Here is a 27,281-nt window from a genome sequence, read left to right on the forward strand (position 1 = left end):
GTACACAGGAATGCTGGAGACCGTTCGCATTCGCCAGTCGGGATACAGCTGCAAGTACTCCTTCCAGGTTGAGTAAAACATTTTCCATTTTTTGCCAACTCTAGCATCGTTATCAGAGTTGTCTGAGTGTCGCTAGCTCATTTTTTAACAAGGTAATGAACTTACCACTCCGGCAAGGCAGTGGATGTAACGAGCTGATGTCTGGCATGGGGTAGTCCTCAGCTGTGCTGCTGATTTCTAGCAAACTGGTCTCAACCTCGGTGAGGGCTACGAGACCCTCTGCAGATAACGTCACAGTTTTTGAACAAAAGCAGTGGTTTTTAGTAATGTGGACTTCCTTTTTGCAAAAAAAGGTATCAGATTTGCACGCGTTCTGCGTGTGTTTTGGAGTCACCTGCGAATGGCATTTGCCCCATCATGATGGTGCTGGCTGTGTCCCATCAGGAGGGTGATTGGCATCCTGTAAACCTCTCAGGAGTTATCCAGCTTTTCCTGTTTTCTTCTTCTATGTGTGTTTGCCAGGTTTTGCATACATGTCAGGGCTTTCATGCTTTGCTGGGGCCGATTTGTTTCCTGCTGGCAGCTGCTTTGGGCCAGATGTCATGTCCTACACAGCAGCTGTTTAGAAAAGGAAAGCTGCTCAATTGTTTTTGTTTTCCAAGAGCGTGGATCCCAACCTTATTTGGGAGGATATCTCCTTTCATACCTCCTCTGCTCTTTGAGTCCTCACAGCAGTGAACCAGTGGAGCATCTCCGAGATGTTTTGCAGATGCTGATAACCCCCCTCCGTAGGAGCCCGTGGTGAGGATTTGGAGCATTGTTTGCTCGAGATGACCCCATGGGTTCTGCAGAACCTCTGAAACGTTGAATTGAACGTTGCTGGGTCCCTGCTTTGCTGTGTTTCCCATCAAACCACAAATGGTGGATGAAACTTGGTGTTCCCTAATCTGTAAAATGCTATCTGTCCTTTTGCTCACTCGATAGATCCTGTTTCATGTGGCCAGAGGAGCAAATCCCATATTTATGGAAGAAAGGGACACAACAGGACCTATCTAACCAAATCTTGGCATTTCTTTTTTTTTTTTTTTGGTCCTTTTCAGGATTTTGTGAGCCATTTCCATGTTCTCCTGCCACAAGGAATCAGCCCATCTAAGCACAACATCCATGACTTCTTCCGGAAAATAAAACTCGATCCAGACAATTACCAAGTTGGAAGAACAATGGTAAATGTTTAGCCTCAGCTCAGACTTACATTTAAGATACAGATATAACATTTGCCTGCATTTCTCTAATGATAAATGAACATCTTTATATATGTTTATAATTAATGAAACTATTTTTCCTCTGTTTGCCAAAAGCCAATGGCTTAAATGAAGTTTTGAATATTGTTAGCCCAAAATAGTAAGGAACATCGTTGTTTTGTGTTAACGAGGTCACAGGTCTGGTTGTAACAAGGTGACCTTCAAACAGCTATGTCTGTGTAGACACAGTTTGATAGAATAGCTGTCAGTTCACCCCCTCTGAAGGGAGAGCAGGGGCTCTGCAATTCAGAGCTTGGACACTCGCAGGCTGTAGGTGAAACTGCAGGAACCTGTCAGAGGTGGCTTAGCTAAAATCATCTGCTGAACTTTCTCTGGATATGGAGGAACAGAAACCAGTGGCATTAAGTCATTTGTCTTGTGGTCTCAGAATCTTTCCATGCCTAGTGGGTTTTGGGGTTTCTTTTGGCCAGGTTTTCATGAAGGAGCGGGAGCGGCAGCTTCTGCAGGACCTGCTCCATCAGGAGGTGCTGCGCCGGATCGTGCTGCTGCAGCGCTGGTTCCGCAGCATGCTCTGCAGGAGGCAGTTCCTCAGCTTAAGGCAAGCCGCAGTGATCATACAGGTAGGTGATGGTGCCTGATTTTGTTGCAAATTACAGTCCATGAATCCTACAGATACAGCTGATAAGTAAAATCAGGTCCCCTAGCCTGAGGAAGGAGCTTACACGCAGGATTTGAATCCCAGTGCTGTAAGTTGGGAATGGGGGAGACAGAGCTGAAAAGGCTGGATGAATACAGGTCCTCTCCTACCCCCACGTACCACCCGTTACAAGCACTTGCCTGCTGTGTTTGCAGAGATCTTGGCGTAGTTACCAGAGCCGGAAGCAAGGCGAACCATCCCCGGACCCTCTTGTCCTCGGCAAAGCTGCCGTCGTTCTCCAGACCCACTGGCGTGGCTTTGTGGAGAGGCGGAGGTTCCTGCAGATGCAGTTTGCAGCCCATCTCATCCAGAGCTGCTGGCGGGAATATGCCAAGCGGCGTCACAGCGCGGCCACCAGCATCCAGGCAGCCTGGCGAGGACACCGCGCAAAGCAGTCGTACACAGCCAGTAAGAGCAGAGTCGTCTGCTTGCAAGCGGCCTGCAGAGGATATTTAGCACGACAAAGGTAACACCATTGGCCTCAGTTAAAAAAGAAAACACTTTGTAATAAGGGAGGTGGTGGATGCGAATCCTGACACTGCTCGGACTGCAGTGACTTACAGAGGATAGTGTCCCTTCGAAGGATCCCTGACCCTGTCCTGACCTGCCCTGATCCTTTGCTTGTCCACGCTTTCTAAGAAAGGAGTTTATTTAGCTGCAGGTCCTACTCTTAGAATAAGCAGAGCCTATTTCAGGTTGGAGCACGTAGGCAGTGGAAAGCCAAGGCCATAAATACTCATGAGTGGGGTGGGGTTTTTTTCCCTTGGCAGCAGCATCAGTTTAAGTAGCCTATTTTTAACACAGATTTCCTTGCCAATCTGGTTGCTTTGCTGTCTCACTGTGACAGGAGATAGCCGGTAGCCAGCCGCTGCAAAGGGGAGAGGGTTTCCAGCCATGCCTTGGCTTGCTGGCTGCTGGGCAGATCTTGCTTCATGCGCCGGAGGCGCTGCCTCCGAGATGCGGAGCATCTTGACGTAGGGTGGAAGATTTGGAAGCTGCAAAGAGCTCTTGGCATGGGGCACAAGTCCCTACTAGCTGTACCAGAGGCAGCCCAGGCAGGATGGTGAAGATGGAGAATCCGAGGGGGTGCAATGGGTTAAGCTCTTCTGGCTTCATTAGCTTGCGAACAAGATAGAGCAGTGATGGATGCTGGAGCCACTGCTGTCGGCACAAGAGAAGCTTTCAGGTGCGTTGGGGCAATCCTTGAGTTGGAGAGATGGCGTAAGAGGAGAAAATTGAAAACTGAACATGCACTGGACGTGCCAGGAGGTTTGCTTGAGATGCCAGCGGTGGTGAGGTGATGGTGGTGGTGGTGGTGGAGATACCACCTGTGCAGTGTCTTGAAGGGACGGGAGTGGGCATGGGGGTGTGATAACACTGTTTTTCTGCTTTCTTGCAGGTTTAGAGCTTTGAAAGAGCAGCGATTAAAAGAGACGCAGCTGGAGAATGGCCTGTCGGTTAGAGAAGAGGATGGATTGGAGGCAGATGATGCTTTGCAAATTAAAGGTTTGGACCCATCTAAGTGGGAGGACAGCTCATTTGAAGAGCGAGTGAGAGCCATAGAGGAACATAAATCACTGATGGAGAATAACCGAGTGAATCACATGGACCCACTGGATACTTCTGCAAATTTATTGCACAAAAGACACGAGAGAGCCAGTAGCCAGAGCGGGATGGACACTGAAGAGGAGGTCGTTGTGAGAGAGAGACCCAAGTCGCTAGAGGATCTCAACCAGAAAAAAGTGGTTCGTGCGAAAAGAGAAAGCCGGAGGATGCGTGAACTGGAACAGGCAAAATTTAGCTTGGAGCTGCTTAAGGTCCGGTCCACCGGTGGGCTGTCACCTTCAGAAGAGCGGCGGTGGTCCACCGAGCTTGTATCTGAGGCACTTCATTCCCCTCAGGGAACCCCCGAGAGCGAAAGCTCTCAAGGAAGCTTTGAGATGTTAAGCTGTGAAGATACCCCAAATAATAAACGCATTTCCTTAGTTCTGGATGAGCAAGATGTGCAGTCATTTTCCACTGACTCCCTGCCCAGCAGTCCCCAGGCTCTGCAGGAGAAGTCTTTCTGCGTGGCAGATGTGAACAGCAATTTACCTGGTGGCAGAAGGATCCCTTCAGACTTGGAGCTACCCGACAACCTCACCCTGAAGGAATGCGCGGTCTCCGACCCCCAGAATGTTATATGCAAGGTGCATCCGAGAGAAACCTTCCTTTCCAGCAATCTACCTACTTTCTATGTTCCACCACAAGACAACGTGAAGGTAAAGCTGGTGGAGAATAACCTGAGGAACAAAGCAGTAGAAAGAGAGGAGAGGACAGTTACGTTCTCTGAGGTCAGGAAGGACTCTGAGCCAGACCAGCGCAGAGGCTTGGGAGGGGAGGAAGAGGAGAAGTCCTCTACCAAGAGAGAGGAACGTGGGACAGCAAGTGCAACACAGGCCCATTCTCCAGACTCTGTCATCAGGAGACTGGAAAAGCTCAACGTGGAGAAAGAAGAAAGGCAAAAGCAGCTTCAGCTGCAAAATGAGAGGGAAATGATGGAGCAGATCCGTCAGCAGAAGGAGATTCTGGAGAGGCAACGCAAAGCCTTTGAGCAGCAAGGGAGGATGGAGGCTTTGCAGAGGGCTGAGCAGAGCAGAATGAAGGACTCACTCCACAAACCATCCAAAAAAACAGACAGCCGGCCTCAGTCGGTCCTTACACTGCACCCCCAGAGCAGAGGGGAGCATGGACCCACCACAGGTGTGACTCCAACCTCATCAGTGGACATCAAAGGTCTCACTGTTGGGACAAGGGGAAGCTCTCCAGCTCACAGTGCTCCCAAAGACAGACCCGTCAGCATGTTCATGGAGCGAAGAGAAGGTCAATCAGGATCGGCGCTGGAACCACGGTGCCATTCCAGACCGGCTCTGGATCCCAGGGACCTCCCAGGCAGCCACTTCTCAAGGATGGAGCGCCTCCAGCAGCCCCGAATGCCCAACCAGGCCACCGAAGAGACGAGGGCAAGTGCTATGTTCTTCACACCGAAAGACAATCCCTTCGGCCTCCAGTGAGTAAAAAGTGTTTTCTCCGTAGGTTTTTTGTTGTGCTAGAGACCGCTTTATGCAAATGGTCCAGCATGTTGTTTCTGCAGAGGACACAAAACACCTAGCAAAACTAAGGTTTTGGGTTTCTTCTAACAGTGAGTGGGCCAGGATGAGAGGCAGGTAAAGGGAGTTAATAGAAAGAGGGTCGACACTGCTGGGCAACTGATGGGAGTTTCTTTCTCAAGGTATAAGATGACAAAAAAATTCTTAGGATTTTTGGGTAGTCAGAGTAGAAATTAGTAGATAAGGCAGAAAATTTCAGGATTTTTCTTGATTAATGTAGAATTAACACAGCCAGCAAAGTCATTTGGACAATCTTACCACTGCAAATTAAAGAAACGGCAACTGTCTGGAGAAAGTTTTGACAACGTATCACTTACAAAGATAATTCCACGTGTAATGGGCTTAGCACTCACTCAGCTCCATCGCGTTGCTTGAATGATGGGCTGCTCCAGCACAGGGTCTAGAGACCGCAGGAAAACCTTGGGACAACATTTCCTCCCACTCTGTCATGTTTAAGCTGCCTTGCCTAATTTTGGAGAGGTTTTGGCCATTTAGCACATACCCCTGCTGCACCCTTTCCAAGGCAAAACCTACCAGAGAATGTTTGCTGTTGACAACCCAAGGTACCTCCTCATCTTGTGATTTATGTACCATTGCGATGGGAGGAGATTCCCATTTAATTTGGGCAGGTTCTTTAAGTCCAGACACAGGTGAAGGGGAAGAGGCCCCTGATAGATCCAGCAGCATCCCTTGCACGTTGGCATGGTGAGGGTTTTATTTGGAAGTGATGGTAGAAAGAGTGAATTAAGCAAACAGCAATTAAGTGCCTGTATTTTTTAATGCTAATGTTAGGTGCAAAACGGGGTTGGAAAGGACCTTAAAGACCATCTAGTTCCAACGCCCCTGCCATGGGCAGGGACACCTTCCACTAGACCAGGTTGCTCAAAGCCACATCCAGCCTGGCCTTGAACACTTCCAGGGATGGGGCATCCACAGCTTCTCTGGGCAACAAGTTCTGAACCAGTTCGTATGAAAATCTGCAGATGGTCCTGGAGAGGTGGTTGAAAATGGGTATTTGAGAATAGTCTTCCCCCCCAAAAATGTCTTTCCATTTCTTTTCCTGGTTCATGCACAGAACAAGCAACAGGAAAAGAAATATATTAAAAAATCCTGTATTTTTCTTTTTATTCTGCAACAGTACAATCACTTTTGAGAATCCAGAAGTGAAAAGGTACCATCTGTAAGCACCATGATGGGTAGAGTATGCAGGCAGAACTTGACATCTTCTGGCCCTTTGGTATTCACTCAAATCCTGGGGAATTCGAAGCGATTCATGATTTGAAACTTAGATTCATGATTTCAAACTCAGAATTTTGGTCTTGATTGCTTGGGCTCTGCACTTGCACGTGCCTGCAAGCCAGGCTGGAGTGGTGGGAAGGCTTTCAGGAGAAGATGAAACATCTCTGTTCTGTTGTGTTTCCGCAGGGAAGGGTGTCATCAATGCCTCTCCAAAGGTGAACTAGCTAGGAAGCCGTTTAAGATGCCGGGGTCTGGCAGAGGGGAGGTAAGTTGTGGCTTTCTTATTTTCTCCTTTAATTGAACATGAGAAAAAAATAGCCTTATTCTGCCAGTTCTCCCTCAGAAGCTACAAAGAAGTGAACTATAAAGCTCAAGGGTCGCTAGACATAGGGAAGGGGGATATCACAGCGTGGCAACCTTCGCACTTTCTCTTAAAAATGAGAGAACATTAATTCGTAGCAGCTCTGGATAGGAAGGATCTCACAGTCCTGATGGCAAACACTGTCCAACAGAGTCCTGTCTTGGTTTGGTTTAATGTACGTTTGAGTAACATCCATGATTGTCCCTTTTCACCGTGCTGTCTTGGTTGTTGTTTTCCCTGGTCTTTGGTTTTTTTCTTGCACTACATGTGATATTGTGTCCCCTCCCTGAGATGCAGTGTTACTCAGGGGTTTCTTAAGGCCGTACTAGAGCTACACTATGATGCCAATCAGTAGAATCTCCTTTTTATTTTAAAAACCTTTTTTGTTTGTTTGTTTTATCCTTTGGTCAAGCAGGTTCCCAGACCGACCCATAAAAAGAAAGCCCGCATGGCGCGGACGCGCTCCGATTTCTTGACTAGAGGTACTTTTGCTGATGGGGAGGGGGATACGGAGGAAGATGATTACGATGGCAATTTTGAGTTCCTTCTCTCCTCTGACCAACCTCCTCATCCCGAGGCGGTGCCTGCAGCCCGGCTGGGGCAGGCCTGTTACAGTGACTCCGAAATGGTAATTTTTTCCAACGTGGTGGGGAAAATAAAAAAAGGGAGGAAGCGGAGCTGCGGGAGCCTTTCTTTGCTAACCTTAGCTGCACTGATCCCTCCACCGCTTCTTCTCCCACTTCCAAGGATGCTGTAGATGGGTAAACTTGGCAAACACAGCACAAATAGGGAAATTTTATTTCTCCTGATTGTGGGGATGTTTTCTGGCTGAATTCAATGTCAGATACGGTTTCCTTAGCTTTCCTGTAGCATTGCAACTCACATTACACAGCTACCTGTTTTTTTGGTTTTTAACATTAATAAATTTCCATTAGGATCTTTTGCTCTAGCAAAATGCTCTCTACAGATCCATAGAAAAGATCAAGGCAGATACTGTCCAAAAAGCAACAGACAACAAAGAAAAAGATCTAAATATTGCAACTCCTGTTACTTTTGATTTGGTATCCTTAGCCACGGCGTCCGATTATTATTTGGTCCTCAAGTATCGGAGCAATGCTTGCAGGTGGCATCTTAGAGAAAGCAAAAAATATGTAAATTGGGCAAGAAAAATATAGTGAGAGTGAGATAGTGAATTTAAAAAAAAAAAAAAAAAAAACACAACAACACAACCTTAGTGCCTTTTTAAAGCAGAGTAGCCGGTGTCCCTTGGCAGGTCCACAGGCTGCAGCGCTGTGCCGTGTGAGCCTGTGCTGCAGAGCTTTTGCCTCTCAGGCATAATCTCCCTCCCAGATAAGCTGCTTTCAGAAAATCACAAACCGAGAGGTTTCAGGAGTGGAAGCAGCAAGTGACTTCCAACCCACTCATATTTTTTTCCTGAGGTGGTGGGGATATTCCCATAGAAGTGTGGATAAACACCCAGAACCATCTCCTGCCCTAAGATCCCAGGTGGAGCGTTGCATGGAGCTGCCGTGCTCCTCTGCTTCAGCTACGGTCCTGGATGTGGAGCTGAGGATAAAACCAAACAAAAGCATGAAATCCAAAGTCAGCGATTCATTTTGTTGCTGTGGGTCCAGCAAACATCTTGTGAGATCCTAAAATCAGCTTTTCCAGGAAAGTCAGGTGGCCAAGAGGGTTTTTTGTGACTTTTCTGTTAGCAGCTTTTGTTATAAAGGATAAATTTTTCAAGGATAATTTCCTCACAGGAAGAGGGCAGAGATTTACAAATTCCATGAATTTTTAAGGTTTCTTTTGATAAATTTACAGGGATTTTAAGCCAGGAATACTCAAAACCTGATTGAAAAATGCAGCTCTATGAACTGAGCTCAGTTGGCTGTGTCTTAGCGCATCTCTCTTCTTGTAGGTCAGGAAAGGGAGAATTTTATGTAGTAAAATGTAGCATTTTACATAGCCTGGCGAAAGTCCCGGGCAGGGGGCCGTGCCATACCTGGAGTGCCATGCTGTGTTCCTGGAGGCTACCCTCTTACAGAGTGTTAGGGGTTTTTTAGCTGATTTTTTCCTGATGGGGTGGGAAAGACACTTGGCAAACTCCATCCTTGGGAGGGACCTGGCCCATCCTACTCTTTAGCAATGCTCTTTGGGACTCTGCTCACCGGGTTTAACAGCTCTCACTGCATGCAAGTAGTAGTAGGTGCCAATTGTCTCTCATCTCTCCGTGTATCCCTCTTCTCCCCTGCGCTCCATCTCTAGCTCTAGCTGGTGGTCAGCACTTTCACCCCTTGTGCAGTTCAGTTCTGCTTTCTCGTAAATGCTACCCGTGAAGCTGTGTTGTGTGCTCAGCAATACCCTACGTCTGTACGTCCTGACAACATGCACAGTGTTTCCATCTGTATTCTTACAGGTTTGGGACCAGCCCTTTGGCTTGTGGCTTTTCTGGGTCAGGATCGCCATAAGTAACAAAATTTAGGGACTGCTTATTGGTATGTGTTAGCAGAACCCAGTTGGCTGTTGCAGATGATGGAGCAGCTTCTGATAGAGCAGTACTGGTGCACGTTGGTTTGGGTACAAGCTCAAGGAGGTGGATGCCTATGAAGACATATTTGTTGTGCCTTGCGATGTTCACATGACGCATGAACGTCACAAGTCAGGCAACTGTCATGCACGGGCTGGTTTCCAGTCTAGTGAATAGCTTTTTCATACAGTTCCTGCCGCTGGCTATAACTTCCAAAAAAGCCTCTTTTGATGTGCTGCTCAGCGGCCCAGGCCTGCTGGATACATGAAAGGGATCACGTGTGACCTTGTGAAGGTGAGCATGTGATGGCTCACCCGCTGCACTGGTGTGAACCTGCCTGTTTTACCTGTTGGTTTCTTGACCGTCAAGTCAGTGATTGTCCATCACCAGCTGGTAAGTAGAGGTCCACCAGAAACGGACGCTCCTGACCTAAGTCTGTGGTATCCCAGAGCAGCAAAGACCAAGCGCGTTTTCAAGCAGAGCTGAAACCCAAGGTGCACAGGTGTATAAGGTGGCTGCTGAAGGTGCAGTTGACTCCAAAGAGCCTTTAAGGCTAAAGGGCTTCCTGACCAGACCAAGCCTTCAAAGGTTCCTTGAGTTTTTCAGCTAGTGATTAGCTGAGGATTAACCTGCCTTGTGGTGAGACAAGTCGAAGTGGGAGGAATAGCTCCTGGCTGTGGTCAGCACATAGGAATACCACTTTTGTTTTGCACCTAAGCCCGGGGAGCTTTCCTGCAGCAGTTAAATAGAAAGCCTTGTTTAGAGAAACCACACCAGAAGTATCTTCTGAATGCATTCTCCTTTAGCATAGGCTCTTAGAGAGAGTCTTGGATAACGAAAGCAACGATTCAGCTCCAACCTCCATACTAAAGCCACAACCTAACAAACATCAGCCCAAGTATCTGTCACCAGCTGATCCCAAGCATTCCTGAAGAGCCAGCGATGAAGGAAGATCTCTTGTCCTAAGCCATTCAGAGAGAGCATTGCACTTCAGGAAACTCTTCAGTGCAGCCCGTAGCGCTGCTGCCTGCTGGGACAAGTCATCTCACTTGGCCAGAGTTGTCTCTTCCTAGTGCTGGCAGGCAAAATACAGGTTGCTCTTTCAAAGGAAAAATATTTGGCTCCCTGTTCATCCAGGGGAAAACTCCAGACCCCCTGGCTATTGCCATTTGCCCATGCATGGCGCTTTGTGGTGTTCCCTGGCTGGGGGGTTTCTGCTGCAGAGGTTTGCCTTGGCAGATAAGGTTTCCTGCCACAGGACCTTGTCCATCACAGTTTCTTGGAGGAGTTCCTCAAACAGAAGACTCTCATACCAAAAAAGCCTTTTAGTCCTTAATTTTCAGAACTGGAGAGTTGCTGTGATAGCGGAGGAAACGCAGAATGATAGTAGGTCAAGAACTGGGGCAGAGCAGAAGTTGTGGTAGTAATGGTAGAAAATCCTTCCTCCAGCTTTGTCTAAAAAGTGCATTACAGATGTTTCTGACTCAGTCCTCTGCATGAGCCAGGGGTTTCACTTGCTTTGCTCTACTCCAAAATCTGTACGCTACCTCTGCTTCTGTAGTAGATGTGATGTATATTTTAAAAAGAAAGTGTATGTGATGTCTTATAGAACAACCCCTGTGTTGCCGCGGTGAGCCCTTGGTGTGCCTGCCATGGGCAGCACATACCATTGTGCTTTAAATGGCTTTGAAATAGAAAAAAAAGGGAGGAAATGCCCCCACTTTTTTTTTTTTTTTTAAACACTGAAAGTGATTAAAAGGTTTAAATTGCTCAAGAACAAAACCTACATCATGGGAGCAAATATTTTAATAGGTCAATTTTAAAAGCAAGTAGTATGTTTGGGCTGGGTGGAAATAATTTCTATGGGTTTTGAGGGATTTTTTTTCCCTAGTATCCATCCACAACGTATGTGTAATCATCACTTAAATGTGAGAGCAACAGGAACAAGAAACCCTTCGATGGTTTAGGCAGTTTCTTTCTCAGTGGCAATTTTGCCTTTGTGCTGCCATCTCCTGGCTGGTAGAGAGGTTGGTCCAGGGGTGAAAAATAAAACATTGAAGAAGAGTAAACATGATAAATTTGACTCCCTCAGTCCCTATTTTATTTAATTTTATTTAAAATATTTTTACTAGAAGAAAAAGAAATGGTTAAAAACACAATGTATTCAGCTGAAACATTTAGGTGACGGGAAAGCTATAGGAGATACTTGACTGTCATCTCCCAAATCCTTTCATACAACCTGATTCCCTGCTTTCCTCATGCTAATAGTCTCTCCTCCAGGAATCCAGCTCCAAAATCACAGCTGCAATTGGGAAAAAAAAATTTCAGTTTTTTAAAGTACTGCAAGTCTATTTCTGGGCTATTTCATGGAATCCCATTAGGTTGAATTATTACAAATTCATTTCACCCTTAAAAATTATCCCAGGGGATTTTAAATTGTGGTGAAAGTGGAGATTCTTTGTTTTAAAGCTTCAAAATCTCCTATTTCTAAGGGGTTCGTTTTGACAGGTCCCTTGAACAAACACTTTGTTGGCCTTTTCTGTAAAGTTCTCAACAAGAGTTGGAGAAGAAAGCTCTTCTGGGACCAGATCCATGTGGTTGAAGGTTTCTTTGGTGCTGGGAACACCACAGATCACTTTCTCATGGCTAACGTGGCTCTTCCGGCATGGAGAGCTGAGCTGCCCAGACCAAGGCAGTGGAGCAGTTGTGCAGGCTGAGTGATGAGGACCCGTGGCTTGGTGCACACTGATTTTCTTCGTTGGTTGCTCAAGGAGAAAGAAGGTTGGACCTCAGAGTGGAGCTGGAGGAAGGGAAATCCCTTTCACTTTTAGGAGTTGTTAAATTATTTCTCTAGCTGTAGCTAGTTTGGCAGCACTGTAGGTTTTCACCTTTAGGCAGATAGAAATAAAGACATAAGAGATGAAATATCTAATTTTTGCTAGGGAAAACAAATGGCTGACATCCCAAGAGCTGCCTCATTTTAAACACTTCATGCTTGGAATCGTTACAGACAGTTCAGCGATTCGCCTCTGGGGAGGGCCAATCGAAACTGCACAAAACCATGTCTCAGGGGGAGATCGGGAAGCTGGCGGCTGCGCAGAAGAACCTGGCTCCGGATGGGAGGTAGGAAACGTGGCTGGAGATGGGACACAAGTCCCTGCTGTGTCCTTCTTGCTGTCCACCACCTTGAACCACCCTGGCTCCTATGGAGTGCCGCCAGCCAAAGCCAGTGCACGAGTTACTCATCCCACCTTTCCTACCTGACCGTGGACATGCCCAGTTAGAAGAGGTGTCCTGCTCATAGCATGATAAAGTTTTGATGATATGGGCCGCCAGATGTCCCATCCCACACCACCCAATTGCATGCGTGAAACTTGAGTTTCTTGCCTTTCCTGAGGACACGCAGCCTGGTCTCTCTGGTAGAAGTTGTGTGGATTTAACTCCTCCTCAAAACACGATGAAGGTCTGGGAGACTTGGGGTAGTTTTGGGTAGAAGGACATTTTCCCACTTAAGGTGGTTCCCCTTTCCATGTCTTATTTTCAGGCCTCAGCGAGCCAAGATGAGGTTCTGGGTGAAGGGAAAGCAGGGGGAGAAGAAGACCCCACGGGAGAAGCTTGCTACCCAGTCTGAGCTGCTGGAGCTGTACGCGGAGCAAGAAGGCGCCGGCAGGGAGGTGATTTCTGGCTTGCAGCTTGGTGAAGGTAAGTGGTGGGGTGACGTAAGGAGCAGAGAGCTGGCATTCACTCTCATGGCAGCGGGAAAACCAGTGTAAATCTGGCTTTACGCTACAACCAGGTGTAGCCTATGATGCAGAGGTGTGGGTGAAGATGCAGAACCAAGGAAGGTTGGCTTATCTACAGGTATCTGTAAATGGGAACACCGTGTACTATGGTGTGGTCTGGCTGAGGCTGCTGTGGGAAAACGGGTTGGGAAGCTGCACAAATCGAATGTCCATGCTGGTTCACGTCTCTTGAATTCATGGATGGCATCAACCCGAAATGGTGGCAAGTAGGTTAGAGAGTGGGATCCAGAACAGGTCTCGAGGAATGTCGTGTCACTAATCCTCCTGGCAGCCATCTGGACATGGATGTTTCCCCTCTTGACAGAGGAAATAACCAGAGGAGAAATTACATTTAATCTTCCTACAAGTACCACACAGTGCTTTTCTCCTCTGCAGGCTTATTCTGATGCCCGTCTCCCTGTTTTAGTGGCAAAACTATTTTTCATCTGCTCTTCGATCTCTTCCCCCTTTTTAATTATCACCCGTAGAGTTGGGACCTCACCACCTGACCCCCCCGCGGAGTCCCGAGCTGTCTGGTATCTACCGTCGGGAGTTTAAGGAGAACAAGGAACCCTCTCCCAAAGTCAAACGCAAGCGCAGCGTCAAGATCAGCAGCGTGGCTCTGGAGCCCGTGCAGTGGCAGAACGACTCGCTGCAGATCATAACCAGCGCTAGTGACTTGAAGAGCATGGATGAGTTTCTCCTGAAAAAGGTAACGCCTGTCCTCCCTGCTCCAGATAAATCATCAGGGAGCTCAGCAAAAGGAGGCAACACACCCGAAGTTATCCTGGGAGCTGCAGTAGCAATGCTATTAATACATCTAAGGGTGGACAGCATGCATCAGGGCAGGCTTGGGAGAAAAGATGGGCATGCTGTGCACACACCTGCGGTTGTTCTGCACAAGCACAGCAGGTTCGGTGCTTCCGTGGCTTTGAGTGGCCCCTGGTGGCATCAGAAATGGGTGACTGAGTTTCTAAGTTCACGTGCTGGAGAAACCACCCTGCCATGACCATTAACAGTGAATGGGTATGGTAGTGTTGGGGTGATGGTTGGACTAGATGAGCTTATAGGTCTTTTCCAACCTTAGTGATTCTGTGATTCAGTTGTCTACCCGTGGTGGAGCAGCTGTTTGTTAGTGCTGCTTCATCTCACGCGGTACTCCGCCGCAGCCAAAGTCACGTGAGTGCATTTAAACCCCTTTTGTTTCCCAGATGAATGAACTGGATAACGAGGACAGCAAGAAGGACACGCTGGTGGATGTTGTGTTCAAGAAAGCACTGAAGGAATTCCGACAAAACATCTTCAGCTTTTACTCCTCGGCATTGGCAGTAAGTGACTGGGTGGGGGGTGAGAACTTCCACCTCCAGGAGAAACGAGATGCTCCGAGCCCTGGTGGTAGAGATGTTGCTGAGCCTTCTATTCCTGGTCTGCTTATCCTGAAGGAGGATGCTCTTGGTTTGTATTCTGTCCCGTGAGCTGTAAATTTGGACTAAACTCTTCCTCCTTGAGTGGAGATTTCTGGTCTCCTCGTTACAGCTTGCTCCTAGTCAAATGGGAGATGACAGTAAGTCAATAAACTCCTATTTCCACCTGGAAATCCCTGTGTTAAATTTGCAAGTGATGGACATTTGAGCAATGTGGAGCTCTGCTCTTCTGCTACTTCTGCAACTGAGCAATGATCGCTATAGATTAGCGACCACAGCAACCAAAAAAGGCTATTTTATTGCCCAGATGGTACAAAATATTCCCTCTAAGACCTGAGCTGGCATTTAGCATCCTCCTGCTCTGTGCACTGAGAAGCCACCCTCAGTGCTTCTGACTGAAGGTAAAACTTCTGACTGAAGTTTTTTTGTGACTCAAAGGTCACAAAAAACCTCTCTATTAGGTGTTCCTTTTGTCCTTCTTTTAATCATACCTGGCCTTTCCCCAAGCATTTGGAAGCCTGTCAGGCTGAAATAATTTTCTAGAGATAAACAGGTATTCTGTGGTGTTTAAAAGACCCTTTTCTTTTTGTTTCTTTTTCCTTAAAAGATGGATGACGGGAAAAGCATCCGCTATAAGGACCTGTACGCCTTATTCGAACAGATTCTGGAGAAGACCATGAGGCTTGAGCAGAGGGACTGGAGTGAGTCTCCAGTTAAAGTCTGGGTCAACACCTTCAAAGTCTTCCTGGATGAATATATGATAGAGTACAAACCCCTGGACTACACCGCGGTGAAGGTAGTTAGCACTTTCCTTAAGCCCCGTGAAGGTTTAGGAACTGTCTTTCTACGAGGTCACGTTCTCTGTAGACACGTGGGAAGCGCTGTTGTCTTCTCTGCTTTAAGCTGAGGTGGACAGCGTGAGCCAGCACGCAAATTGTGATTCATTGGTTGTGTTTCCCTGGGCTCAGCAAACCCCAGTTCACCTCTGGGCTGAGCTGGGCCTTGGCCAATGCCAACATGTAGATGTTGTCTCCATGGCAAAGCTGCAAGCATCTATGGATGGTTGGAAAGACAGCCTCTGTTGCTTCCTTTTTAGTTTTTGGGGTTTTTTTTCAATCTTTGAGGGAAAGTGAATGAGAGAGATGCTTTCCTCGTCTCTTCACCTCTTCCCAGGTGATCATATACTTGACCATCGGTTGGGTTCTGCAGTTTTTTAAGCAGTCAGAGCTTGCAGTGTGCCTTTCACAAACCTGAGCTCCGTGCTTTCTGCTCCCTATTGTCTGTGAGGACAACCACGGGACCTCAGGCTGGATTTGGGAGAGGCTGTTTACTGTACAGATAATCTGTCGTCTGGCTCTTCTGGTCTGAGTCCTGCCCAGGCCCCTCTCCAGGCAGGTTTTCTTCTGAGCAGGCTGAGCATCAGCGCTGACTGCAGGACTGTGGCACGTCCTCCTTGCGTGTCTTGCATGAGATGGAAGAAGTTTTAGGTCACTAATGCTTTCTTGGAAGCAGAGCAGCTAAACCCCAACCCTGAGACGAAGATGGGGACAGTCTTCCAGGGAATTTCTGAGAAGGGGGTGATTGTAGGAGAGTTTTCAGAAGTGGCTGTCCTGGGGCTGCAGGTGCACTGGAGGATGGGGCTGGAAAGCAGTGGGCAAAGCTAGAAATGAGCCCTCTGTATCCTTTACCTGTGGAAATTGCCTGTAAATACCCTTAAATCTCTTTCTATTACCAGGTCCCAAAAACGGAACGAAAAAAGAGAAGAAAAAAGGAAGCGGATGTGGTGAGTCGAGCATTCTGTGTCTACATATTAAAAAATTAATGTCGCCATGGCCAGAATGACGAGTGATAAGAGACTTGCTCGTGGCGTGTCCTGTGCTGGGTTCTGAACATCACGCTGTAATGAACATGCAACCGTGAAAGGAGATGCTAGAAAGATGGATGGGGTGGATTTGCTTTGCTTGATCAAGGATTACTGTAGGTTGTCGTCTGAAAACAGGTCCCACGTCAGTCGAGATAGTACATGTAATGTCAGGAGTTATTACAGAATAACTGAGAGCAAAACAGAAAGTGTTGTTCTGGGTTTCTGCATCAACTTACAGTGTGTGTTTTATGTCTCTAATATCAGAGATGCAGGAGATCACATTTCCTTTTTTTCCTGAAGTATATAACAGTACCAGGAAGGAGGCAGAGGCAGAGCGAAAAGGGGCCATGGGTGCATCGAAGACCTTCTTAACATGGAGAGATTGACCAGCCAACCTCGGTCAAACGTGGTTTCTAACCTGCTTGCACGGCAGCTTGGTTCCCATGCCACCTGGTTGTTTGGGTTGCCTGTGGGGTTATTGGGCACAAAAGGAAACAAAAATAGCAAGTAACAACTCAAGGTTGAAGAACCGACTGTGTTCATCTCCCCATTTTGCAGCAAACTCTTCACCCATCTTTTTCTCACCACCCAATCTTTTTCTTTACAGGTAGAAGAGCACAACGGTCACATTTTTAAAGCGACCCAGTACAGCATCCCCACCTACTGTGAATATTGTTCCTCCTTGATCTGGATAATGGACAGGGCTTCTGTTTGTAAATGTAAGTACGCTCTCTTTGCCCTTTTTTCATGTGCTTGTATCACTGTGATGAGTTCTGGGGCTCTCAAAAATGTTTGCTGCTGTTTCCTGCAACCCCGCTCCCAAATAATTCATGTTTTTTCACATTAGACAAGCTTCTGGGACAGATCCTAAGATTTTTCTGAAGCCAACTAGTAAGTCTATCCCAATAGTCCTTCCAGTCCTCATGGTAGGGTTAGTCTTGTGAGGGGGAGCTTTGCATTACACATCTTATCCCATAAGGTGCTGTGGTTATCCCAAAAGGCGAAACCATATTTAAGTGTCACAGTAAGAGGGATGGGAGAGAGTCAGGTACGGCAAACGTGCCCTACGGCTTCAGCCCACGGGACTGCTGACCATGGCAAATTCATTTGGCGTAGCCCTTTTGACGTCCACACACATGAATTTTTGGAGGAGATCAGGAAAACAGAGGATGACCAATGGGAAAGTTTGAGCCGTGACTTTGGTGTTTCCACCATTTCTTTGATTAGGTTGAAGGTACCGACCCTGGGGTATTTCAGGCTGATGTCCAGTGCAGGAAGAATACAAATTAGGTCCTGTTTCCTACGTCTTTGATGGTATCTGTGTCTGATAGCTCAGAGTAACTCATGGATTGTTTTTCGAGTTGATCTGTCAGGGTTTTTTTAATGTTTCAGGGACTTAAATATGTGACCTTTAAAAGTAAAGGCTTAATTTTTTTTTTTTTTTTTTTTTTTTTTTTTTGTGTGGATCTGATTTAGACTTGGCCCCTGGGAACTGCAGATTCAACTTTTGACCTGCTAGTCCTGAGAGGAGCTACTAAATTCATATTTCTTCAGTGATCTGACTTTCTGGATTGTTAAATACTGTTTTGCTTTGTTGCAGTATGTAAATATGCTTGTCACAAGAAGTGCTGTCTTAAAACCACAACCAAGTGCTCCAAAAAGGTAAATGTCTCTCATTCCTTTCATTAAATACCTTTCAGACGGTGATCCCAGGCTTGTATAAAAAATATTTGCAGGCACAGAACTTGATATAACACTGGCAATAACCCTTCTTCGAGCAGGAGCTTGGACCGGAGATCCCTGAGGTCTCTCCATCCAGTGCTTCAGCGTTTGCCTGTATTTTGGGAGGAACGCAGTGCCGCGTCGCTGTGTATCTGCCCAGTCATGCTGCAGATGTTGCAGTGACGTTCCCTGCCTTGCAACCAGGCTGAGTAATAGAAAGCTGCCTCGTTTTATAGCTTTTAAGGACTTGTAAATCTGGGGTTGTTCTTAAATGCGGGTTATTCTTGGGAACACGGGTTATTGTTAACCCTGCTGGCTCCCGCCTCGGCTCACGGCGCGGTCCCCAAACAGCGGCAGCGCTACAGCTGAGCGAAGGGTGGGTGGAGGATGCTCAAACACTCCCCGTGCTCCTTAGAGCCGATCAGATACTGTTTGCTGGGTTTGGGGGTATGGAGGACAGAGGATGAGTTCGGCATGTCCCCCTGCCTAACAATGAATCATCAAGATTTGGTCGTTTGTTGGTTTTTGTTTTTTGGGTTTTTTTTTAAGTTCATTTTGTGCCCAAAAGAAGGATAATTCAGCCAGGATAATAATGTGCATAAAGCTTTGTCGGCTCCCTGGGAGGCTCCCTGGGGAAGAGCAGCCTCCATAATCATACAGCCTCCATAAAGCTGCACGATTACATTTTTCCCAAGAAGTAATCTGAATATATACGCTGAATATATAGATTTGAATATGTTTGCTTTGATACAGGATTTTTGCTGCGCCCTTTCCCTTTTTGGCAGTCTTTCTGCAAGATTTGGAAACACCTTGTATGGGTTTCTGCTCTACAGATCAGGAAAGTTCAGTGAGGTCTCCGATTACGTTTTTTTCGGAGAAGCTCAGAGATGCTTGGGGCCTTCTCATTTCTTGAGGTTTCTTTGCACAGGGATGTTTTTGTGCTCTGCCCAAGGAAGCGAGTTCCCTGTGTCTCCACGGTAGCTTTCCACTTGAGCCGTTGGAGGTCCAAGGCTCTGGCTTGTCTGTGCTCAGTGGGTTAATGTTTTCAGGGTTGTTTTTAGCAAGGAGGAACCACAAACCGTCTATTATGCTTTGAGAAAGAGATCTTTATTTTCTGGCAGCAGTTGATTTTATAACTGTTAGCCTTGTCCCGGGCTGGGTCTGTTTCTCCAGATCTGTGGTGAACTTGGGAAAACACCAATCTCATCTCTCTCGATGACTGCAGAAACTGCTTTCACCCATGCTTGGTCCTCATCTCAGAGCTACTTCCCTTGAGTAAAAGTAGCACGTGGGTTTTGTGACATCGCATTTCCTGATGGTTTTAGCAGCCAAGCAGCCTGGTTGAACAGCAGGTGATGAAGTCCAACTGGTAGCTGAGACCGGATGATCCTGGGGTGGTTTTTTGTCTTCCCTAGAGCATGAAATAGCACGGGCATCTTCCTCACATCCTCTTGTAAGGTTGACAAGATTGATGAATGGCAAGAACAAAGATGCAGAAGTGGTTGTACGGGGAGCTGTGACCTGTGTCATGGTCACCGCTGTCCTGCTGATGACTGGATGGTGCTGTGTGCCCTGTCACGTTCCTTTTGCTGGGGCCAGGCATTTGTGTCAAAGTTTATTAGGTCTTTTGACTTTTCCCACCCGGAATCTCCCATTCGTGAGGAATTCGTTCACATTTGAATTTGCTAAGTATCAAATCTACAGTGGGCATTTACAGCTGGCAAAAGGGTCTTCCCCAATGTTTTTTCATGCTGTCATTTTGGCATCACGTTTGTTCACAGGCAGTTTGTAATTTCCAATGCTGCAAGTTGACCTAAGTACCCGAGGCTCGGATTTACCTGTTCTGCTTTGTGCATCCTCTTTGGGCAGTGAAATCATCCCTAGAGATGATGCCACGGGGGCAGGAGGTGGAGGAGGACCGTGTCCAGCTGCGTCGGTTCTGCCAGGCTGAGAATATAACCACAGTGGGGTGGTTAAAGAGAGAAAATTCAGACTTTTATGACTTCAGGTGCACGCCCAGAGACCGCTGGAGCATTGCAAGATGCACATTGCTGGCCGTCCTCCTTTGCACTTGGCCTCGTTAGACTTGCAGGTCACCTGGATCAGCTGAAGAACTTGGAGCAGCAACCAGATCTGAGCGCTGCGCCAGCATTGCTTCCTGTAAAAGGATTTTAAAACCCTTCTTTTTCCTTTTCTTCTGCAGTATGACCCCGAGCTCTCATCTCGGCAGTTCGGTGTGGAGCTCTCCCGGCTGACCAGTGAGGAGCGAGCGGTGCCAGTGCTGGTGGAGAAGCTCATCAACTACATCGAAATGCACGGGCTGTACACAGAGGGCATTTACAGAAAGTCAGGGTCCACCAACAAGATCAAGGAGCTGCGGCAAGGGCTCGATACAGGTAAACGGATGGGGGGAAGAAACCACGCGGGGAGAAAAATCTCTGCCAGAGCGAGGTTGGATGTAAGGAAGTGAGGTGCTTCACTGGGGCATAGCGAGAGAGCGGTCCTGCCTTCCCCGACCACGGGCTGTGGAAATGCAAGTGATGCTTTCACGTTTTCAATCAGAATCTGTTCTCAAGCCACTGACTCGTACCTTTTTGGGTGTGATGCATAAAAAAAATTATTCTGCTTGAGGGAAAACACTCAACTAGAGCCTTAGAAATCCTGGTCCCACGTAAGGTTACTTGCCCTGGAAAATGCAGATTTTAAGGCGTGAAGCTTAAATCAAGTGACGGATATATTGACACTGAACATAGTGTGGTTCTGGGGTGGCACATGAACATTTTCAATCCTAGAGTAGCTTATCCACACGTTGGCTTCACTTACGGCTTCATATTGATCTTGTTGCCGCTTGTTTTTATTCTTTGTCCGCAATCCACTGCCGAATGCAGACCTCGATAATGTGAATTTAGACGACTACAACATCCACGTCATTGCCAGCGTGTTCAAGCAGTGGCTCCGAGATCTGCCCAACCCTCTCATGACCTTTGAGCTCTACGAGGAGTTTCTGCGGGCGATGGGTAAGGAGCCTCCTTTGCTATCCCATTCCCTTGGCAGAGGGAAATGGTGACCGGTTTTAGCGCCAAATTCTTCATTTACTCCTTGGTCTCAAATCAGCTGGTTTTGCCAAATTGTTTTTGTCCAGTTTCAGAGTCTGACTTTTTGGCTGTGTTTTTCATGCAAAGCCATGGGCAGTTCGGTCTCGCCTTTGGTGGCGCATGTTTGCATCGTGGTTCAGCAAAAGTGTTAGCCGGAAGATGTGTTTTTTAAGTAGTAAAAGCAAGCAAGCATTAAGAAGGTCTCATTTTAAATACGAGGAAGAAGTAGAAGCTGCCCCTAAAGGCTGGTGCTTTCTCCACAGGCCTCCAGGAGCGGAAGGAGACGGTGCGGGGAGTGTATTCGGTCATCGACCAGCTCTCCCGCACCCATCTCAGCACCTTGGAGCGTCTCATCTTCCACCTGGTGAGGTATGTTGGGCCGCGGCAGCTTTGGGCAACGGGTGGGAACGCTCAGACATCCTTACATCCCAAAATAGCGGAGACCGAAAGCAGGTGGGCAAAGGAAAGGGAAGAGCTTCCAGGTCCATCGTGTCTCCTGGAAGGTGGCCCAAGAGCTGTTTATCCAAGTGATGCTCGTACTGATGAGCAGCCTCCACAGAGCTTTGGTTGCTCTTGGTGCCTGTGGGTCCGTGGTGCGTCTCGCCACTGCAGGGACAGGTTGTTTGGGTGGAAAACGGTTGTTTCCCTCCCCTGGGAACATCTGATTCTTCAGGTTTGGCTCTCTCTGTCGAGCAGAGCAAAGAGGGGAGGGCAGAGCAGCGCGCTTGCTGGCAGAGGAAGGTAGCACTGTAGAAGTGTCACCTCCTCTATTCATCCATGGCCACGTGGAAGAGGTCAAGTGAAGGTGCCTTCACCTCTGACTTCTCTTAATCCCTATTTTTTTCAGGATTGCCCTCCAAGAAGAGACCAATCGAATGTCAGCTAATGCCTTGGCTATCGTCTTTGCTCCCTGTATCCTCCGCTGCCCCGACACGACGGACCCGCTGCAGAGCGTTCAAGACATCAGTAAAACAACCACGTAAGAACGTGGTGCTGGGTGATCCAGCTCCATAACCATTCCCACGTCACTGCTCACATCTCGATAACCCTTACGATGGTCAAACGGCTCGAGAATAGGGAGCTTTAGCACCGAAATTACAAACGCGTATTAAATGTGTCTTCATGAATATATTCCGTATTCTCTCAATCCCCAAGAGGTGGCTGAACAGGGAATTTTAAGCAATGGTGCACCCACAAGAGCAGATCAACCTGCGCTCCTGCCCAGCACATCTCAACTTGTGCTGATGTGGTTTTATAATTAATCGCATTTATGGCAAGCAGATCTTTACTCTTACCTAATTTCGTCTTTTTTATTTGAGGAGGTGAGTTTGTTTGGTCTGCAGCAGTATTAATACTGCGTACTTAGATTTCCTTAAGGTATTTGACGTAATTGCAAAGATTTTACAGAGAAGAAGTGAAGCGTTTGCCCAAATTCAGTCTGGCTCATATTGAATAGATTTAAAAGCAGATAATGGGGACAATGATAATAAGGGGAACCATCCAGTGGAGGGCTGGGCTTCTGAAAGAGGTGGGTTTACCTCCACTAAGTCTATTAAAATTGTGGGAGACCAGGGTGTGCTTCGACACCCAGCTGGTAGCAGCACTCATCCTACAGGATTCCTTTGTAGCTTCTCCCTTAGGCTTTTTTATTATTAGACTTCTAATTTTATTATGTGGAAAGGATTATTTTTCTCCCCAAACACACTTCTGACAGCATTAAACAGTCAGCTCAGCTGCACGAGCTTGCTGCAGCATTACTGCGTGCAAGCGAGTCTGAATCTGTGGAATGGTGGAAGCAACCTGCCTTTCCCGGTTTTGTATTTCCTTAACCCCTCTTCAAGATGAGGAAGTTTCTCCAGTGGGATCTTTAGGGATCTTTAGTTTCTCTAATCTGAGTTCCTTGATCCATCCGTAGCCTGTTATCACTCCTTTTTAGGGGGAATTTCCACTGCCCTTGCATTTCCAGCTGGACCATTCGCCCTCCATGCCTTTCCAGCAGGCCAGATCTTTGGGCAAGACAGGGCCAGCTCAGATCAATAATTTCCTCCTCCCACTTTTTCTTCTCTTGTGGTTTTTTTCCCCTTAGTTGCGTAGAATTAATCGTCATTGAGCAGATGAACAAATACAAGGCTCGTCTCAAGGACATCAACAGCCTGGAGTTTGCAGAGAACAAAGCCAAGAGCCGCCTCTCCTTGATCCGCAGATCGATGGTGAGATGCCAAAGTTGCCTCTGTTCCCTCCTGTCCTCTCCTTGCCCCTGCAGCAACCCTACCTGACCTTCTCCTGTTTATTCCAGCTTCCCAAACCCCTCACAACCTCCCGCACCATCTCCCCCAGGACAGGGGGCGCTCAGCCCCACGGTGGCTCCTTGCCTTCGCAGGGAGTCATACCAAAGCACGAGGAGGTGGGAACAGTCCGTGGAAATGTGGTCACTCCAGCTCAGACGCTCCTGATGAACGTTTCCACCTTCATTTGAGCTTGGTTGGACCTGGGTTGAGTCAAGCCTTTCATTGACTGGCTCGATGTCACCCCATGGGAGACCTAGACCATCCTTTTTTTGTGCTCGATTGCATTATCTGAACCCACAATGAGCTCTCCAAGGGCTCTCCCTGCTCCTGCGCTGCCTTTTTGGGATCTTCAAACCCATCTCATTGAGCTTCCATGCTTCCTGGGGGGCCGGCGGGCCACAGATGCACCCCGCGCTTGGCTTGCTGGGCTGCCGGAGAGGGACGGACTCGGCGCAGCATGGTTGTCCCAGGCTTGGACTAAGGAGCCAAGCAGCCCCTCCGCTTGGACCTGCCCACTGTGGTCCGCAGGGGCATGTTGCTCCTGCTTTTTGGGAATGAAATCCAAGCAGGGGCTGCCTGAGATTGTGGAGCTGGTGCTGCAGAGCTGCCCTGCTCGTCCCAGTTAAAAAGAGAAACCATAAAAATGAACAAAAACGGGTTTTTTGGAGGGGCAACAGCATGTGCACTCTAACCTTCTGCTTTCCTTTTCATCTCCTCTCTAATCCAGAAACCCGTACTAATTGCAGTTAGATTTATGAGCATAACCCGCAGTACAATCCCGGTATGTATTAACTGCAGCGCGCCCCGCACCAGCCGCCGCGTTCCTCCGTTGTCTGTCACCGCCGCTCATTCCAGCCTCGTCCCACCGACCATTGTCTGTGACGTCCCGTCCCCGTGCGGGTGCTGCTCCTCAGCGCCACCGTTTCTCCCACAGGTCCCCCGGGCAGCAGGAGTTCAGGATGGCCAGCACTCGGCCATCCCTGCACGCAGCTCCTCAAAAAAACACTTCCCACCCCTTCTCCCCTTCCTACTTTTCTTTTTTTTCTGTATTGTTTTCTTTTTTCCATCCTGTGCTTCCCTCTTTTTGCTTTACTTGATTCATCCCTTCCCAACACAATTCCTGCTTGCTCCGGATGCGTTTCAGCATCAGGTTGCTTCTGCGGTGCTGCTGTATCTCGAGATGGTAAACAAAAACCCCAGCTCAGATGCCTCAGTGACCACGAGGCCTCTGATGGTCTCCTCCACCTTCTTGGAGGAGGAAAACCACCCCTACCTTGAACTCAAGGTCAGGACACCCAGGTTTGAATTGGGAAGGGTCCAGCAACCCCTGTATTCCCAAACTCCATCCCAGTTTGTGTTCCCAGCGAGACCACAACAGGCAAGAAAAGGACCCACAGGTTTTTGGGGATAATCATGGGGCTGTTGGCCTTTCTACCAGATTCAGCCCATGATGCTTCTTCCCGTCCCTCAGCATCCACAGAGGTCAGGAGACGGAGGAGAGCAGAATTCGAGCTCTGCCTCCCCGATGCTGTTCCGCAAGCGTGCCATTTCACAGGGCCGGAGGGATCTTTGGGATCTCTGGGGTTTTGGATAATAGGATTCGGGTAGCTGCGCTTCAGCTCAGGAGCCCCCGTGAGAAAGTGCCATCAGAAGAATGCCGGGGCACAGGAGCGGCTCCGCTGCCGGAGAATGATCTCCGAGGTGTGATGTTGAAAGATGAAAGGGGTAAAATGCAGCAAATGTCACTTTTAAAGGGAAAAAGGAGACTGCAAACCCTGCAAACCCACTCCAGGCACACAGGGGCTCAGCAATACCTGGGGGTGTCCCAGCTGCAGGGTTGAAATAGCCCTACAGGGAGAAGAGCTGCCTTGGAACGCGCTCTTCAGCCGCAGGGAGATGCAGGTTCCTCCCGGGGCTGGTTGTCAGGAGGGCAGCGAGTGACGGGCATGACTCGGGCTGGCCGACATCTCCCGAGTCCTGGTCGGTTCCGGTAACTGTCTGGTTACGTGTCTGGTTATGGTAACAGTTAAGATAAAAGTTTTTTAATGTCCATGGTGCCCCTCATCCCCCAAAATCCTTCTTTTTCTCCTACTCTTTGGAGCAGATCCATAGAGCTGGTCCTCAAAAGGTTAAAGCAGCTGCACGTATGATATTCCTCCGTACTTACTACCCCTGTCTGAGTCCTTTTCCATCGTGGGTTTTAATTATAAAAAAAATTCCTCAGAGCTTTCCAGCAGGGATCGCTGCATTAAATCTCCCCATTTAACTGCAGGTGCAAAAATTAACACTCATTTCTCTGATAATGGACCGCTGGAGGTGGTCTTGGTTGATGGATCTCATGTACATGAGATGGGAGCACCACGGGACGAGGTGCGATTACCGAAGGAGACGCTGGGGATGCTCAGGATCACCGAGGGTGGGCGAGGGAAGGATGTGAGATGTGATCTAATGATAAAGCAGGGGCTGGGTGCCCCGAAATCAAACCCCTGGTGATGGCCGCACCCAAACCCGACTCATCCCCCTGGCAGGGCAAGCTTCCCACCGCACGGGCTGTAGGCTTTGCGGAAACCCGCCCTGCTGCCAGCTGGGCTTGCTTCGGAGTCCCGGTTCCGTTTGGTCCATCAGCTGGTCCGTCAGCGCCATCCTCACCCCCTCCGATGTGTTGAGTCCTCCTGGTACTTTTCCTCACCTGGGATGAGGTTTTGGAGGGTCCTGGGTGCACTGTGGGCCAATGGCCAGGGCCGTCTTCCTCACTCCGTGGGAGAGCAGCGTGGTTGGCACCTGCGACGCTTGCAAAACCCCCCGGACTGGTGGCGGTGACACCGTCCTCTCTCTTCAGGGCAAAGGACGCACGCGGCGCGGCGCCTACCCCAGCCCGACGTCTCCCGTCGCCGTGCGCTTGCCCTCGGTGACGGACGTTCCGGAGGAGACGATGAGCAGCGAGGAAGCCATGGAGATGGAGGTGACGGAGCAGCAGCAAGCGGCCATGCAGCAGGAGGAGAAGGTGCTGACCGAGCAGATCGAGAGCCTGCAGAAGGAAAAGTGAGTCCGGCCAGGGGTTCAAACCGCTGTAGGTTACGCGCGGATGTTACCCGGTGTCGTATGGCTGGCGTGCTGCTCGGAGGGTGAGCCGGAGGCCTCCATCCCTCCGTGATCTCTTGGGCTGTGCCCAGCCCTTCTCCTCCCCTGCCTTTCGGTCCTGGCGGTCGATCCCCGGTCAGTGGGTCTGGTTTTTGGCAGGGAGGAGCTGACGTTCGAGATGCTGACACTGGAGCCCCGCGCCTCCGACGACGAAACCCTCGAGTCCGAAGCCTCCATCGGCACGGCCGACAGCTCCGAAAATTTGAACTTTGACTCCGAAGGAGCCATCTCCGATCGTTCGGGTGAGTCCAGGCGTTCTTGGGTTCATTGCAGACCGGTTTGGGTTGGGAGGGACCTCCAGAGGCCATCCGGTCCAACCCGCTGCCGTGGGCAGGGACACCCACCATTAGGCCGGCCCCCAGGTTTTCCATAGCTTGGGTGGGGGCTGTTTGGTTTTCCTGCCCGCTCGTGGTGTTTAGCAGTTGGAATGGGCGTCAAGAGGGCAGGGAAGGGTTAAGACCTGTGGACCTGGGTAGGTGGGGGGTAGCACCCGAGGTCTGATGGGGCAGGGAGGGCGCCTCCTCATCCCTGGTGATGTACCTCCAGCGAGATGCTGGGAATGTTATCCTGGATATCAGCCTCCGGGAGCGGTGCCGAGGTGCGGGCTGGTTTCGGGGTGTTAATCCTCCGGTGGGCCTTCCCCCTGCCTCCCCGCAGAGAGAAGCGTAGCACTTACCTCCCCGCGCCCCACCAAGGCGGAGGGGCTGAGCCGGCTGCGAAGGCACCC

The 27,281-nt window shown here is 48.7% G+C and overlaps 1 protein-coding gene across 1 annotated transcript in view; it reads left to right on the forward strand.

Moving 5' to 3' along the window:
- The window catches only part of MYO9A (myosin IXA), a gene marked incomplete at both ends in the record, with an annotated part of 67,094 nt that extends 39,819 nt beyond the window's left edge, over positions 1-27,275 (forward strand). Inside the window, 23 exon segments of the mRNA XM_010152128.1 lie at positions 1-67; positions 1,101-1,223; positions 1,733-1,882; positions 2,115-2,425; positions 3,359-5,008; positions 6,531-6,612; positions 7,124-7,336; positions 12,249-12,361; positions 12,783-12,940; positions 13,509-13,732; positions 14,232-14,348; positions 15,052-15,240; positions 16,180-16,227; positions 16,916-17,027; positions 17,909-17,970; positions 20,234-20,426; positions 20,919-21,047; positions 21,389-21,494; positions 21,973-22,104; positions 23,212-23,335; positions 26,253-26,455; positions 26,654-26,796; positions 27,212-27,275. The exon segment at positions 1-67 is cut by the window's left edge and continues 15 nt beyond it. Coding sequence (XP_010150430.1) covers positions 1-67; positions 1,101-1,223; positions 1,733-1,882; positions 2,115-2,425; positions 3,359-5,008; positions 6,531-6,612; positions 7,124-7,336; positions 12,249-12,361; positions 12,783-12,940; positions 13,509-13,732; positions 14,232-14,348; positions 15,052-15,240; positions 16,180-16,227; positions 16,916-17,027; positions 17,909-17,970; positions 20,234-20,426; positions 20,919-21,047; positions 21,389-21,494; positions 21,973-22,104; positions 23,212-23,335; positions 26,253-26,455; positions 26,654-26,796; positions 27,212-27,275 — 4,713 coding nt within the window.
- Between the last annotated feature and the right edge of the window lie 6 nt (positions 27,276-27,281).

This window comes from Eurypyga helias, unplaced genomic scaffold (assembly GCF_000690775.1).
Source record: "Eurypyga helias isolate BGI_N326 unplaced genomic scaffold, ASM69077v1 scaffold1275, whole genome shotgun sequence".
Lineage (NCBI taxonomy): Eukaryota > Metazoa > Chordata > Aves > Eurypygiformes > Eurypygidae > Eurypyga > Eurypyga helias.